Consider the following 14,599-nt stretch of genomic DNA (forward strand, 5'->3'; position numbering starts at 1 on the left):
TCTTTTTTTTCTGAAAGAGTTAACCAAGATACTATATTTTGACAATGAACTACCTGACCCTCTGCAGTCTTGGAATTTGAGAACCAACATGTACTGGGGATTTCTCACTGCTAACACTTAGTTGCCATGAGTAAGTGGCCCAGAGCTACAGGAATAGCAGCAGCAACAACAACAACAACAACAATGAAGAAACTGGCATCAGCAAAGAAGCACTTCCAAGAAAAGGGATTACAACTCTCTTAAGAAGTTTTAGCACATTCGATTTATTAAATAAGTCTCATTACACAAATACACACACCCCTCAGTACCACTGAAGTCAGTATCATACACTTCAAGGAGCTGGGTGTAAGGTTTTGGATTTGAGCAAACAAATGTATAACCAAATTATATTATTTGCTTAGATACAATATTAGAGTTTATGATGACAACCTTTAAAATTAACATATTTTGCCTGTGATAAAAAGCAACCTTCACAAGCTCTCTTTTTCATACAACTTTCTTTAATACTTCTCCATTCAACCGACAGCTACACAAGCAAAATGAGTGCATGCACAATGAATGAGATGGAAATACTGAAAGGGCCAGAGTGCCATCACATAGATCAAAGGGATTTCCCTCATCTTGAATATTGCAGGCAAGGCTGGTCACCCCATCTTAAAACAGACATATAGTAGGAAAAATAGGATGATCCAGAGACGCATGATGAAAATGATAAGAGATATGGAGAGACTTCTGTGAAAAAAGATTGAGAAGATTAGAATCATTGTTTTGAGAGAACAAAGAAAGAACAAATTATAAATAAATGTTTTGGTACATAATGAACTGCGTCCCATTTAGTGTTTCTTGTCCTTCAGCAGAAACTTAAGGTTGGGGGGGGGCTTTGAAATCTGGCAGAAATACATATATTAATACTAATTTCCACTGAAACTCATTTGCTCTTATTTTAATTGAATCCTGGTGCACAGTAAGTCTCTGAATCAGGCAACTGTATACACACAGAGAAGAACAGTGGGTTACTAAACAAACAACCTGCCTAACAATAAATTGTCAACTTCAACGGGAACTATTTTCCTCACTTATGGTGTTTCTCTGGTCTAATCTTTTATGGCGAACTCTCAGATGAACCTGACCTGCAATGGAACATGTCCCTGGATCCTTTGGAGCTCTGCCTGTTTAGAGAGTGAGCAGGGGCACACTACGTCAACACAGGATTATTAAGCTCCAATTTTAAATTCAACGCTTTGTCTCCATGCTTTCCACCTTATACGTCTGTCTGGGATACTTTATCATATTAAATATTGCACAGCATATAAATTCATTGGGAAATCTATCATCTTTCAGTTCTACGGATACAACTTTAAAACAATTTTAACCACCTCTCCATTCATTAATATAACTGAAGGAGTGGTGATGGGAAAAGTTGCCCTTTAGCTACTTCTGCAACCAGTGCAGAAATCACACATTAAGAATGAAATCCTATACTTGATATATGCCTCCTAGGTGAGTCATAGGATATGGACATATCCTACACTTCTACACTGACATAACCCACACACACTTCCATAGTTGCGATACAGCAGGGAAACTTCATGGATATGCTAGCACTGATGTATGGAACTCTGCTGGTGTAGTAATCAAATCGGGGGCAGAATCATGGGAGTGTTATGGTTGTAATAGGCAGGAGCAGATACACAAAAAATCCGAGAGTCCCTCAGATCCCAAACCTGCCTCCAACACCAAAGTAATTAACACAGACTTCAGAGATCTTTCAAAACATGCACTGAATTCAATGGAGGAGAAAACTCATTGCGTCCTGCAGAACACCTACTCATAGGATTAAGACTAACTGTGACCACATCACAGCATACCAACACAAACCTCAAACAGAAACTCACGATTATAGAAAGGGCTTTATCTTTCTGGTTTCCCGTCATAAACACTTACAGCACTCAAATGGGAACTTTGGTGACTGGAATTGCGGAAAAAGAGCACTTTGCACAAATAGCCTAACTTCAGCTCTTTCTCTTACAGGAATTCCATCTCAGGACTCCAGACACATACCCAAAAACAGTCAGGAGGACATAAAAGCTATACATTTGCTTTTCTAACAAAATTTTCAAATCTACCATTTTGCTCTAATCAATTAGAACAACTATCGTACAACACTTAGTAAGTATAAAATGTATGTACTTCTTGATTGTAAAAAACTCTCAAAGTGATTTACAAATTATTAAAATAGACCAGTGAAAGTCTGTTGCTGCTTTCTATCAGCTGATAATTTTCTCTTATACTGTCAGCTTGTTGTTTTCATTTGAAGGGTTGTTGTTTTTTTACTCTGTCATGTCTGCCTCTATGACAATGTGTTTTATTGTATTTGCTGTCATTTTAGTGTGATTATATTTGTGGGATGTGCTAGCATTTGGAAAACGGGGTTTAAAAAAACCTGCACAGAAAAAAGTGCAGAATAAATCTATCCTAAAGCATGAATATTATTGTGTAATTCCTTCACACCCTCTTTTGTAACAGCTTTTTTCATATTACATTATTAGCAACAACTTCTCAGGGGTTTATCTCCAAGGCATCTGTAAGGTTGGTTCAGTCTTGGTGAATTTCTAAGAAAGGAAGCACTGACTTCATGAGATTCTGCAAGGACCTTCATGCCATGACTAACACATACACACACACTTCCACAAACACAAAGGCCCAAGGCTCTGACCTGAGGATCACTTACAAACACTGACTAGAGGTTACTGAAAATCGGTCATTACCTACTGAAAAGAAAAGTAGGGGAGTTCTTTCTTTAAAAACCTGCAGCTTTAAATATTTGCTCTCCAGCTTTTCTGTTGTTTTTTTATCAGTGATACAAGGCTTTATCTGAAACAACAAAGAGTCTTCTGGCACCTTAAGGATCAACAAATGTCATGGACTAAAGTTCACTAGATTGGATTCAGGAATTCATTTACAAATCGGTGCAAGGGGGGAGGTATAAATGTTTGAGTTAAATAGCAATGAAATGCAAAAAAGAAAAGTGTATGACTATTCAATCAGAACTTAAATGTATACAATATAAGAACAGTGACTGCAAATCATAATTATAAATAAATAAATAAATAAATAAATAAATTCATATACTACCTTTAGTCGAGGATCACAGATTTACAGTATAAAAACACTAAAATACATAACATAATAACAAACAAAACAACAACCCCCCCTCCTTAGTCAAAGAGGCCATAGATTGTTTAATTAGCCGAAGGCCCGGGGAATGTTTTCACCTAATGCCTAAAGATATGCAATGAAGGCCTCCCTGGTTGAAGCATGCCACAAATGGGGAGCCACTGCAGACAAGGTTCGTTCTTGTGTTGTCACCCTCTGGGCCTCTCATGGAGGAAGCATGTGAAGAAGGGCTCAGATGATAATTGCAGTGTTCCAGGTCGGTTCATATGAGGAGAGGTGGTCCACGAGGTATTATGGTCCTGAGCCATTTAAGGCTTTATAGGTCCAAACCAGCACTCTGAATTGAACCCAGAAACTAACTGGCAGCCAGTGCAGTTGCACCAGGACTGGCATTATATGTCTTGCTCCAGTGAGCAACCTGGCAGCTGAATTCTGCACCAGCTGAAGTTTCTGAACTGTATTCAGAGGCAGCCCCATGTATAACACTTTGCAGTAATCTAACCTAGATGTTATCAGAACATAAACCACAGAAGTAAGGTTATCCCGGTCCAGACAGGATGCAGCTGGGTCACCAGCTGAAGCTGAAGGAAGGCACTCTGCATCACTGAAGCCGCCTGAGCCTCAAGTGACATCAGCGGATCCAGAAGTACCACCAAGCTATGTACCCGCTCCTTCAGATGGAGTGTAACCCCATCAAGATCTGACAAGCTCCTATCCATCTGGTCTAGGGAATCGCCCACTAACAGTCTTAGCTGGATTGAGTTTAGTTGAGCTTCAACCTTTTGGCTCTCATCCACTCACAACAACTGTAATTTGGTGATAACACAAGCATCTTATAAATAGATTGGATCTTATCTGTAGACATTTCTACGCTATAAAATTCTTAACAATGTAATACTTTTTTTTTTTAACTGTTGGGCAATTTATGATACACTATGAGTAAGAAGGGACCCAGGTGGTGCTGTGGGTTAAACCACAGAGTTTAGGGCTTGCTGATCAGAAGGTCGGCGGTTCGAATCCCTGCCACGGGGTGAGCTCCCGTTGCTTGGTCCCAGCTCCTGCCCACCTAGCAGTTCGAAAGCACGTCAAAGTGCAAGTAGATAAATAGGGACCGCTCCAGTGGGAAGGTAAACGGCGTTTCCGTGTGCTGCTCTGGTTCGCCAGAAGCGGCTTTGTCATGCTACCCACATGACCCCGAAGCTGTACGCCGGCTCCCTCGGCCAGTAAAGCAAGATGAGCGCCGCAACCCCAGAGTCGGACACAACTGGACCTGGTGGTCAGGGGTCCCTTTACCTTTACCTTTTATGAGTAAGACAGGCCCAAATGAACTTACAAGGGCTACAGAATGTTCTCCAGAAATACTGTACTGCATATCAATACCTGAAAATCAAAAGCTATGCACATTTTGAAGATGCTGTCAATTCTGTACTTATAGTTAGTTGATCTTTTCTTATATTAATAATTATTCCTTGATGTTTTAGTCTTACATTTTGCATATTCAAATCTCTTTCACATGCTTCAATTGATGAGTACTTCAATAAAAATAATTTTTATACAAGGCTGTGGATTTGGGGACTAGTAAGCAGGGGGAGAAGTCATACAAAAAAAAGGTGGGCAGCCCCCTCACCAATGCAAACTCACAGCTGCCCTCATTGGGATGGTGCAGCAGGGCCTCCTCTATAGATGTCCTATTCTTGTGGAATCCATTGCCCATGACCACCCTTGGAGAGTGCTGAGGAAAACAGGCTGGCAAGCTGGACCCTAGCTTTCCCTACCCCAGGCAGGCTACTGTGATATCAGATGACAAATTAATTTTTTATATTACAGAAAATCAAAGTCAAGTGAGGAATGAAGTTACCATCTATCAGCTGATAGGCAGTGAGTGGCTGCGCTAAGGAGCTTTCCATGGGAAACTCTGTAGAGCAACTGATTCAGTAGGCTTGCTTTGTCAATCAGCTGATCAGCTGTGACAGAAAACCTTCCTTGCCAATGAACAACTGGAAACACACTTTTAAGTCTCTACCCACCTGTCCTGGCTCCCAGCTTCCAAAGAACTGAGATTAGGTGCAGAATTCTTTCTAAAGGTTATAATTGTTAGAATACTATGATATGTAAGTACTTCAGGCACTTCAGGCGATACACATTGCTAATCCCTGATTTGTTACTCTGCAACTCAGGCATTAGTAATCCCTCTGCTAAACAATGCAGGTTTCCTAGCTAGCTCAGAGCCATGGAAAGTTGATCCAGCCCTTGGCTCCCTCCCTTTCTGCCTTAAGTACTGAAGGGGCTGGGTAGGGGGCATTTCTTCTCTTCTCCTGGACTTGGGAGATGGGTGTGTCTCAAACTCCTGAAAAGAGATTGTAGATTTCCAGAACCGCTGCCAACCTCTGGCTATAATGGGACGTGCCCACTCATGAGTGGTTCCTCCACAGCAAGAGGATCCAGCGGGGATGGCTGGGGCAAGAGAGCTCACCATGGGATTGATGGTGACCGGAAAACAGGATAGCAAGCCTCCACTCTGGATTTCTGCTAGCAGCTTCCCTCTGGCAGAGCCCCCTCCAAGCTCACTGATGCCCTCCACGGGATCGTCCTCGTCCTGACTCAGCTAGCCCTCAAAATGCCCCACACATGACACTGCATATGATGTCAGGTGTGGGATAGGTGGGCATGGTTTTGGGAAAACAGCCTAGCAGGCCAAACAGGGCCCTATGTTGGGTCTGATTAGCCCTGTGGGCTGGAAGTTGCCCACCCCTGCAGTAAGAGGAGCATTCTTTTATTCATAATAGCTAGGAGTCCTTCCCACTACTAGGCGTGGGTGATGTATTGAGAGCGATTTTAGAATTTCTGATCAATGTATTGAGAATCCCCGGAGCGCCACAATGCCCACCCAGTGTCACCCCATTCAGACCCTTCCAGAGAGGAGGAAGAGGAAGACAGTACAGTGGTACCTCTGGTTATGTACTTAATTCATTCCGGAGGTCCGTTCTTAACTGAAACTGTTCTTAACCTGAAGCACCACTTTAGCTAATGGGACCTCCCACTGCCGCTGCGCCACCAGAGCACGATTTCTGTTCTTATCCTGAAGCAAAGTTCTTAATCTGAAGCGTTATTTCTGGGTTAGCGGAGTATGTAACCTGAAGCGTATGTAACCTAAGGTACCACTGTACTGTACAGTGGTACCTCTAGTAACGAACTTAATTCGTTCCGGAGGTCCATTCTTAACCTGAAACTGTTCTTAACTAGAGGCGTGCTTTCTCTAATGGGGCCTCTTGCTGCCGCTGCGCCGCCGGCACACAATTTCCGTTCTCATCCTGGGGCAAAGTTCTCAACTCGAGGTAACTCTTCCAGGTTAGCGGAGTTTGTAACCTGAAGCGTTTGTAACCTGAGGCGTTTGCAACTTCGGGTACCACTGTATAGATTTACAACAGTGGTTTGTGGGAGGTTGCAGCTCAGAGGCAGATGAGGGGGGAAGTTGGCAAATAATGTGAGAGCCAAGGCAGCAGCTGGCTGACACATTATCATTAGAAAGCACCCCAGACCTACCATCTCCTAGAACCTGGCAAGCCTTAAAAGTAGGAGAGAAAGAGCTCGAACACAGAGGGCACTAAGCGGCAACTGTAGAGGAGATGATGACGATGATGAATGAGGAAGTGGGAGAGAAGGAGGATGGAGATTCAATCGGGACAATGCCATTATTCAAGAGGCTGGGTTCTATAGCCTCTCTCTGTAAGAAGGACTGTAAGAAACTTTCCCTTGTCTTTTTATTTTCCTGGGCAACCAGCCAGGAGCCGCTGACAGCATCCTGACACCCAGCAGCCTGCAAAGGCAGCTTGCGCCTCCTGAGCCTGAAAGTTCAGGCGATACGTGGGGGGGGGGGGAGTGAGCGCTACATTTCCATTTACCTGCCAGGGACAAATACAAATAGTACCTGCTTGAGGAATCTCCAGAGTGAAGGGCAGGAAATGGCACACCCAAAGGTGGAGCAGTGGCTCCCGGTAGCTGCCGCTTGTGCAGCGAGAGATCATCGGGATGAGCCACGGCTGACAGTTCTGGGGAGGCTGGTGGCTCCATGGCGCCTCAGCTGATGCACTCCGCCCAGTCTTGACAGGAACTGTGCATGGTGATGCTAATAGTCTTCATGGCCAGCAATTGCTTTTTTCCTTCCCGACTCCCTTCTGACATCGTAATATACCACCATATTGCAAAGTTTAGGTGACGATATATTACAATGTTGTAAAGCAGATCTACCTACTACCCTCCCCGTCTTTGCTTCCACTGCCCTGGAGGCTACCGTTCAATACAGAATAGCTTCAACAATCTTCTCCCCTATCTGAATAGCCCAAAGGTGGTTACCAGTCAACTGCAGATGCTGCAGACAGAACTGAGAATCGGTTCATCCTGAACATTTGCAGCATTAGCACCTCCCTGAAAAGTTTATTATTCTGCATGAAAACCAGTGATTTAGATCCCAGAAGAAAAAGGAAGCTGACTGTAGATAGCAATAAAATGCATCCAACCAGATGAAATGTATTCATGTTCCCTAAGTGGAGGAACTCTTCCTTATGCCTTGTAGAAGAATAACCAGGTTTGAATAATTTATGCCCTAAGGCTTTGTGCTAAAATCCCAACTGATGCCCAAATACTGCTTCAACTAAGTTATGTACTTACTCGTCTAACTCCTCTTCATCTGTTTTTGATGTGTCAGCATAGAGGTATTTGCTCATGTCCACAGGCCGTATATTTTTTCTTTTTGCTGGTTGAGGAGGAAAGTCTTTGACGGGTGCTAGCATTTCTATTTCAGGGTCTGCCTCATCAAAAGGATTCACATAGTCTGCAACCTCCTCATCCTTGAAAGGGTTGTATTCATCGTCATCATCATAGTAGGATTCTTCTTGTTTTGAAGATGAAGCTACATTAATATCTGTTTCTATAGAAAGCAACATTATTTTTGTTGTTTCATATGGAAAGATTTTCCACTCTGTCATGGAGACCAACACATTTCTATCCCTATAAATACATTTTGACAGTTTCAAATTATTTAGCATTCATAAAGGTGTTATAAGTAGGATAAGGTAAGTATTTTTACATGGTTCTCTAGATAAATAAAGCCTTATGAGAAATGGTTAGAGTAGATGAAGAAGTTAACATCTTGGTAACTTGTGGAGTACAGAAAAAGCTACTAAAGAAAACTTACCAGGATTGGCATGACAGTCCCACAGAATCAATGACAAAGGAGGATAGCAATTAAGCTCTCCAGACACAACATAGATGACACCAAGGGCCCATAAGATGAAGCACTCACTCCACTGGGCAGATTCCAGCTGGAGCACCATTTTCCTGTTTTAAGATTCCATTTTTGTTGGGATTTTAAAAATAGAATTGGGTGTTCACTTAAGAGTTTTAATCCAAGTGCTCTGAAGAATCAATAATATGCAAACAGGTGCACCACAACAATGCAAAAAATACTTTAGTTTTCTTGAGAAATGTCTGATGGTAGAAGTCAGGGCTGCACAATCTGAGACCCACCAAGCCAACAGCAGCCCCCAGCTGTATATGGAAGAACCTATAAATGATCTACTCCGAGAACTTGCCTAGGATCAAACAAACTCAACCCATATATTGTTCATTCTGTCTAACTAAGTTGCTTCTGAAGGTAGAATTCTAGCTAGTATATATTTTGTGAAAATAATTGTCTGCTTGTTTTCTACAGGTTTAGCCAACTCTTGAGATACTGTTGCTAAACTCACCCAAACTCAGGGTACCCAAGGTGAGGGCAGTGGTCTTTGTTGATGTTTAGCTGCCAGCCACCATTTTGAATCAGGATGCACAAAACTTGACTTTACTCAATTTTTGGCATGACAGATCCAAACTCACAAATTATACTGTCCATTTTAAAAACACAGAATTTTTCAATTTCTAAAAAATTCTGGCCAGCACCTGGCACTCCCTGTTGGTTTACAATGGAGCTGGTAGAGGCCAGAAATTCAAAGTAGAGCCAGTGATGGAGGCATATTCAAGGGGTGCAGGCCATGTTTATAATGCAATTCCCCAGATGAAGTTCTTTTTATCCTACTTTAATATTTATCACAGAAGTATGACAAAGAGAAGGACTGTAATAGTTCTGGAGAGGCACCTATTAAATGGCTGCATTTAAAATTTCAAATGGTTTCTTTTTTTAAATAAAAACCACTCCAGATTAAATACTAAACACTGGAATCTAAGAGGTGAGGTGAGCACATAAGAATGATGCAGCAATTAAAAAAAAAAGTAAGACACAAGAAAAGCATGTCCATAAAGAAAGCTGCTAGTAAAACAATAAGTCTGCTTGTAATAACACTTAACATTTATATTGTCCTTTAAATCTTCAAAGGTCTTTACAAACATTAACTACTTAATCTAAATCCTTCTGTCAAATGTAGCTACAGCAGAAATCTGGGATGTATTACTAATCCAGAACAAAGCTAAAAGGGAAATACTATTGCTGTTTAAACTGTTAAAGGCTGCAATCCTAGGCACACTTAGTTGAGAGTAAGCTCCACTGAATAAAGTGGGATATATTTCCGAGTAAATATGCCCAGAATTGCTGTGTGAGCCTGTCCTATGTTTTGCATAAAAACAAAGTTTTAGTTTGGGAGAAACAGGTTCTTTTTTTAACCAAAAAAAAATGTGTTTTTTATCTTGTATTTTTATGTGCCCTGAGATCTATGGATGATGGGCAGTATACAAATCAAATTAAATCAAATCAAATCAAATCAAATCAGCAGTATACAAAACAAAACAAATCAAATCAACAAATAAGAGGCTAATAAGAGCCTGCTGAATCAGGCCAATGGCCCAGCTAGTTCAGCATCCTGTTCTCACAGGGCCAACCAGATGCCTGTAGGAAACCAGCAAGCAGAACATGAGCACAAGATCACTCTCTCCTCCTGCAGTTTCTAGCAACCAGTATTCAGAAGCATACATTGCCTCCAGGACTACAGATTTTCCCCCTTGCTATGCTGAATCCCTGTTTTCTGTAGCCTATGGTTGTCATACGTCTGGCTTTTCATGGACATGTCCTCTTTCTCAGGGTTAAAATTTCTGTCCAGACAGATTTTTTTTTTAATTTTGCAAAATGCCCAGGGTTTTTTGTTTGATACCATTAGTGGTGTATCAGCATCTGGATTTGCTGCTGCCTCTTGTCCCCCTTTCCCCTCATTCGCGGCCAAGCGCAGCTCCACCCTCCACCGCTGTCTCCACCGGCTCCTCCACTTGGCCCCTGTCCGCCTTGCCTCAGCTTGCCTCCCTCCCCCTCCGCATTGCCACCATCACCATGCCTGGAGCCTAAGTTTGGCTGGGGAGTGGCGGCTCAGCAGTGGGGCTCCAGCTTACTAGGGAGGAAGCAGAGGAAGAAGGGGAGGTGGGCTTTATTTTTATTTTATTATTATCATCACCATTACAATTATTATTTTTCTGCCTCACCACTCCCACCACCAAGCCCTCCTCTTGTGCTCCTTATAGAAGAAGAGGCACCACACGGCCCGCTGGCCGGCCTCCGCCACGTACACAGCAAGGGAGCAGGACCTGGTGAGTGGGCTGCTTCCCCCCCCCTCCCAAACCCCACCAGATCCACAAGGGAGCGGAGAGAAAAGCGGCCCTTCTCCCTCTCACCCCCCCTCCATCGGTGGGGAGCGCTGAGGCAGAAACCAGGTTTGTGAGGAGAGGGGGAAGCAGCAGGAGGTGCACGAGGCGCCACCAACAGCCTCTTGGGAGGCAGGGAGAGGCAGAGAGACGGCACAAACACTCCCTCGCGGTGGGGCTGTGTGAGGGGGCGCTTCATGCATCTCCTCAGCACAGTCACTGGCCTCCCTCCCTGCTGGCTCTCCTCCTCCACCCACTGCCTGGGTGAGACGCAGGTGGAGGGTGGCAGCAGCAGGAGACTGTCAGGTTTGGGTTGAGGATAAGAGTTGGAGGTGCCTCTGTCAGCTTTGCTTTTACCTCAGCTGTGGGGGGGGGGGAAGAGGGAGGTGCTGTGCTTCCTGGGGCCCCTTCAAAAAAGTAAAATAAATAAATAAATACAAATACATTTGCACACAGATTGGCAGTTCTGATCCCCAATTGATTTTTAAAGTGAAAAAGAAAAAATTTGATACACTAGCACAGACACACAGGTCTGGTTGCATAGGAACATAGGCTTTCGACACTCAAATAAAATTAAACAGTGAAAATGATGCCGCTTTTAACAGAGTTGTGAGAGAGGAGAGATGCTGGGTCGTGATGCACAATAACATAGCCTGAGGTGCCTTGTGGGTGGGCGGGGTGTGTGTGTTGGGTGGTCACAAAGCATAATGGCCACTGACTGCACAGAGGGGCGGGAAGTTACAAATAAATAAATTGTGTGTGTGCCCTCAAAATATGGAAACCCTACTGTAGCCATCATAGCAGCCCATATAAGCATCATAGAAACATAAGGAAAGTGTGATAGCTCAGTTGGTAGAGCACGAGACTCTGAATCTCAGGGCTGTGGGCTCAGGCCCCATGTTGGACAAAAGAGTTTTGTGTTGCAGAGATTGGACTAGAAGACCTTCATGGTCCCTTCCAACTCTATAATTCTGTGATTCTATTATCAGTGTTCATGTTTACATCTAGTAATTAGGGCAGACCGCACAAATACATTTAGCATGGATAAGGGCATTCCAAGATGCTGTGGTTTGCATCACATACCATGTAATGTCACATGCTGAGGTGTGCCTTTCTCAATGTACAATACCAGAGAACACAATATTTGATGGGATAAAATGTGTATTTTCAGATATACTTTAAGTCTCAGAAAATGAGACGGGAAAGGCATGAACATGTCTTCCTTCCTCTCTTACTTCCTTCCTCACATCACTATTATAGAGATCTGCAGCACCTGAGAGCCAACAACTTCACATTGTGTCCTAAAACTTCCAGGAAATTTCCTGCCAGCAGCAGGAAAAGGGGTAACTGAAGGAGATGAACATTCTTCTTTTTCACAGGCATGGTGGTGAAGTAGGCAGCCTAGCAACTCCACTATGCACAGCAGAAAAGGAAGAGTAAGACAAGGCTGGCCAAGCAGGAAGCCATGAGTTTTTCTTTGTCTCTTTTTATGGGTTGTGTGTGTACATGTAGACAGAAAGATGGATTCTGACTCTTCTTGGGTGTATATGGTATGTAAATGGACTAAAATTCATAAGGAAGAGGTGCTGTTGGGTGTATTTGCATTCTCTGCCATGGAGTCATAGACAAGAACTGGTCTTAACCCTTAACACATTTGTAAAACGTATAGTTTTTCTTTTTAAATTTATGTTTACGTATTTATAAAAATACATATATACCGCCATTTCAAAAAATATCACAGTGGTTTACAACAAAAATACATAAACCATACACTGAAAACTGTATGTTAAAAATAGACACTGATTAACCATTGTAGAAAGATGTATTTCTTCTGTATGCTTAACTCCATTACCATAACTGAATGTGTGAGATTTTACTTGTAGTCTATGGTTTTTTGTAGTATATGCTTTCACCTTCCAGAGCTATCTGTTCAGCATGTACTCTGCACATTCCTGCATTCTGAATGTGGCACAGCTGTCTAGATTGTGCTGGGGTGCTCTTATGTGTGATTAGTTTTATTTTGTTTTCAATTTTTTAAAATGACTTAATGCATATGTACACAAATTTGTAATAGCCGATGTTTTAATAGTCACTGGTTTTCCAGAATGATTGCCTATTAAGCATTACAATCAGGATAGTACCTGAAAATAATTTATAAATATAAAATATACTGGTAGCATAAAATAAAAATAGAGGAGGAAGTTAACTTAAATCTTCTAAACTAAGCAAATCTGTTATCCAACAAAATGGCCCATGCAGTTTTCACTGACAGTATTCAATTAATTTTTACTCAGAATAAATCCATTGAAATTAATGGACCTAACCTAGTCATGCTAAGATTTTCATATTTTGGGATTTTTATATTAATATATTTTTATATATGAAAGTCTATTTTGAATTGTTTTAAATATATCATTTTGTGTTCTTTACTCCTTTTTGCTGTTTTTATTGTACAATGTATTGAGATATTTGTGTAGAAGGCAATTCATAAATTAATAATAATAATAATACTCACATTTTTAATGTGAGTATTAAGAGCAATATCCACACAATGGCCAAGTTCAGAATTTAAAACCCTGATTTGTTAAATCATAAGACAAGCCCTGTTACACTGTCTCCCTACCTCCTCACTTCATAGGCTTGGGGCAGTGCAACAAACAGAACTACTTAGCTTCTCTTCTAGAAAAAAGGTGTCTCACCACGAAGGTGCAGGTCTATCTTGGTTCTCAAATGTCTCTGTTGACGAATGTTTCAGAACCCGAACGCCAAAAACTCGGAAGTAAATGCTTCCATTTTTGAATGCGCCTTAGAAGTTGAATGGCTTCCACTACGTGTTTTTCAATTTTCTCAATTGAATTTCAGACACCCCTTTGCACCTCAGTTTTCGAACGCTTCAGAACTCAAACGGTCTTCCAGAACGAATTGCGTTCAAGAGCCAAGGTACCACTGCACTCACCAAAAAAGGGTACTCACCATGAAGTTGTTACAAGCGCTACACTTTTAACCAGTGCTTTTCTTCTAGAAAAAAGGTGGCAATACTGCACACCCTTGAGTACCCCCAGAAAAAAGCACTGGCCGAAACTAGTTCCCTCTTGTAGGTGAACTCTGGTTGAGCTTCAGTTTGTTCACCAGCAGGGACAAATGTTGCATGTAACAGGGGAAGGCCATGGAAGGAATGCTTGTTCTTCACTTGCTTAGCCATGGTTTAGCAAGTTGGGCTTGATAAAACTCAAGGTCCCAGCAGCAGATTATCAATATACATGCAATGATTATCAATACACATATAGTCCCAGACATTTACAACAAATGAGAAGCAGGAGATCCTGAGCTTGCTGTAACATCCAATGCCACGCTAAGATCATAAGCAATAAAAATATACAAAAGTTCTATACCTTCCATATCAAGGTCTCCAAAGGGATTCAGCTCTGTTGTATCAGGATCTACAAATGGATTTGATCTCGAATTGGCCACGTCTTGATCCTCTTCATCCAAAAAATTAAGCTTGTTTATAAGCTCTGAGAAGCCAAGTACAGTACCTTTCAGTATGGCAAAAATTAGGACTGCGCATGGTTTGAAACAAACATTTTATTCTCCAAGGTATTTCTACCAAAAATCTCTAGGAACAGTGATCCCTACTGCAAAGCTAAACTGTAGCACACCAATGCTAGCTCAATGGTAGTAATAGAATCAGGCATATATTTATTAAATAGCCCGCTGTAGCCTTCACCCACTAAACAGTGGCAAAAGCTTTCTGCAAGCAATTGTTTGGGGGCGGGGAGAAGTAGTTCTGAAAAGGTTGGAA

General features: G+C 42.0%; 1 protein-coding gene across 7 annotated transcripts in view; it reads right to left on the reverse strand.

Moving 5' to 3' along the window:
• Nucleotides 1-14,599, reverse strand: part of EHBP1 (EH domain binding protein 1) — a 274,386-nt gene that overhangs the window by 155,566 nt on the left and 104,221 nt on the right. For 6 of the 7 annotated variants that reach the window (XM_033145618.1, XM_033145622.1, XM_033145621.1 and 3 more), the window contains 2 exons: nt 14,190-14,312; nt 7,846-8,104 (listed from right to left, as the gene is read on the reverse strand). In XM_033145618.1, coding sequence (XP_033001509.1) covers nt 7,846-8,104; nt 14,190-14,312 — 382 coding nt within the window. The remainder of the gene's footprint in view (nt 1-7,845; nt 8,105-14,189; nt 14,313-14,599) is intronic. The other variant, XM_033145623.1, reaches the window with a different exon arrangement.

The sequence above is a fragment of the Lacerta agilis genome, chromosome 3, assembly GCF_009819535.1.
Source record: "Lacerta agilis isolate rLacAgi1 chromosome 3, rLacAgi1.pri, whole genome shotgun sequence".
Lineage (NCBI taxonomy): Eukaryota > Metazoa > Chordata > Lepidosauria > Squamata > Lacertidae > Lacerta > Lacerta agilis.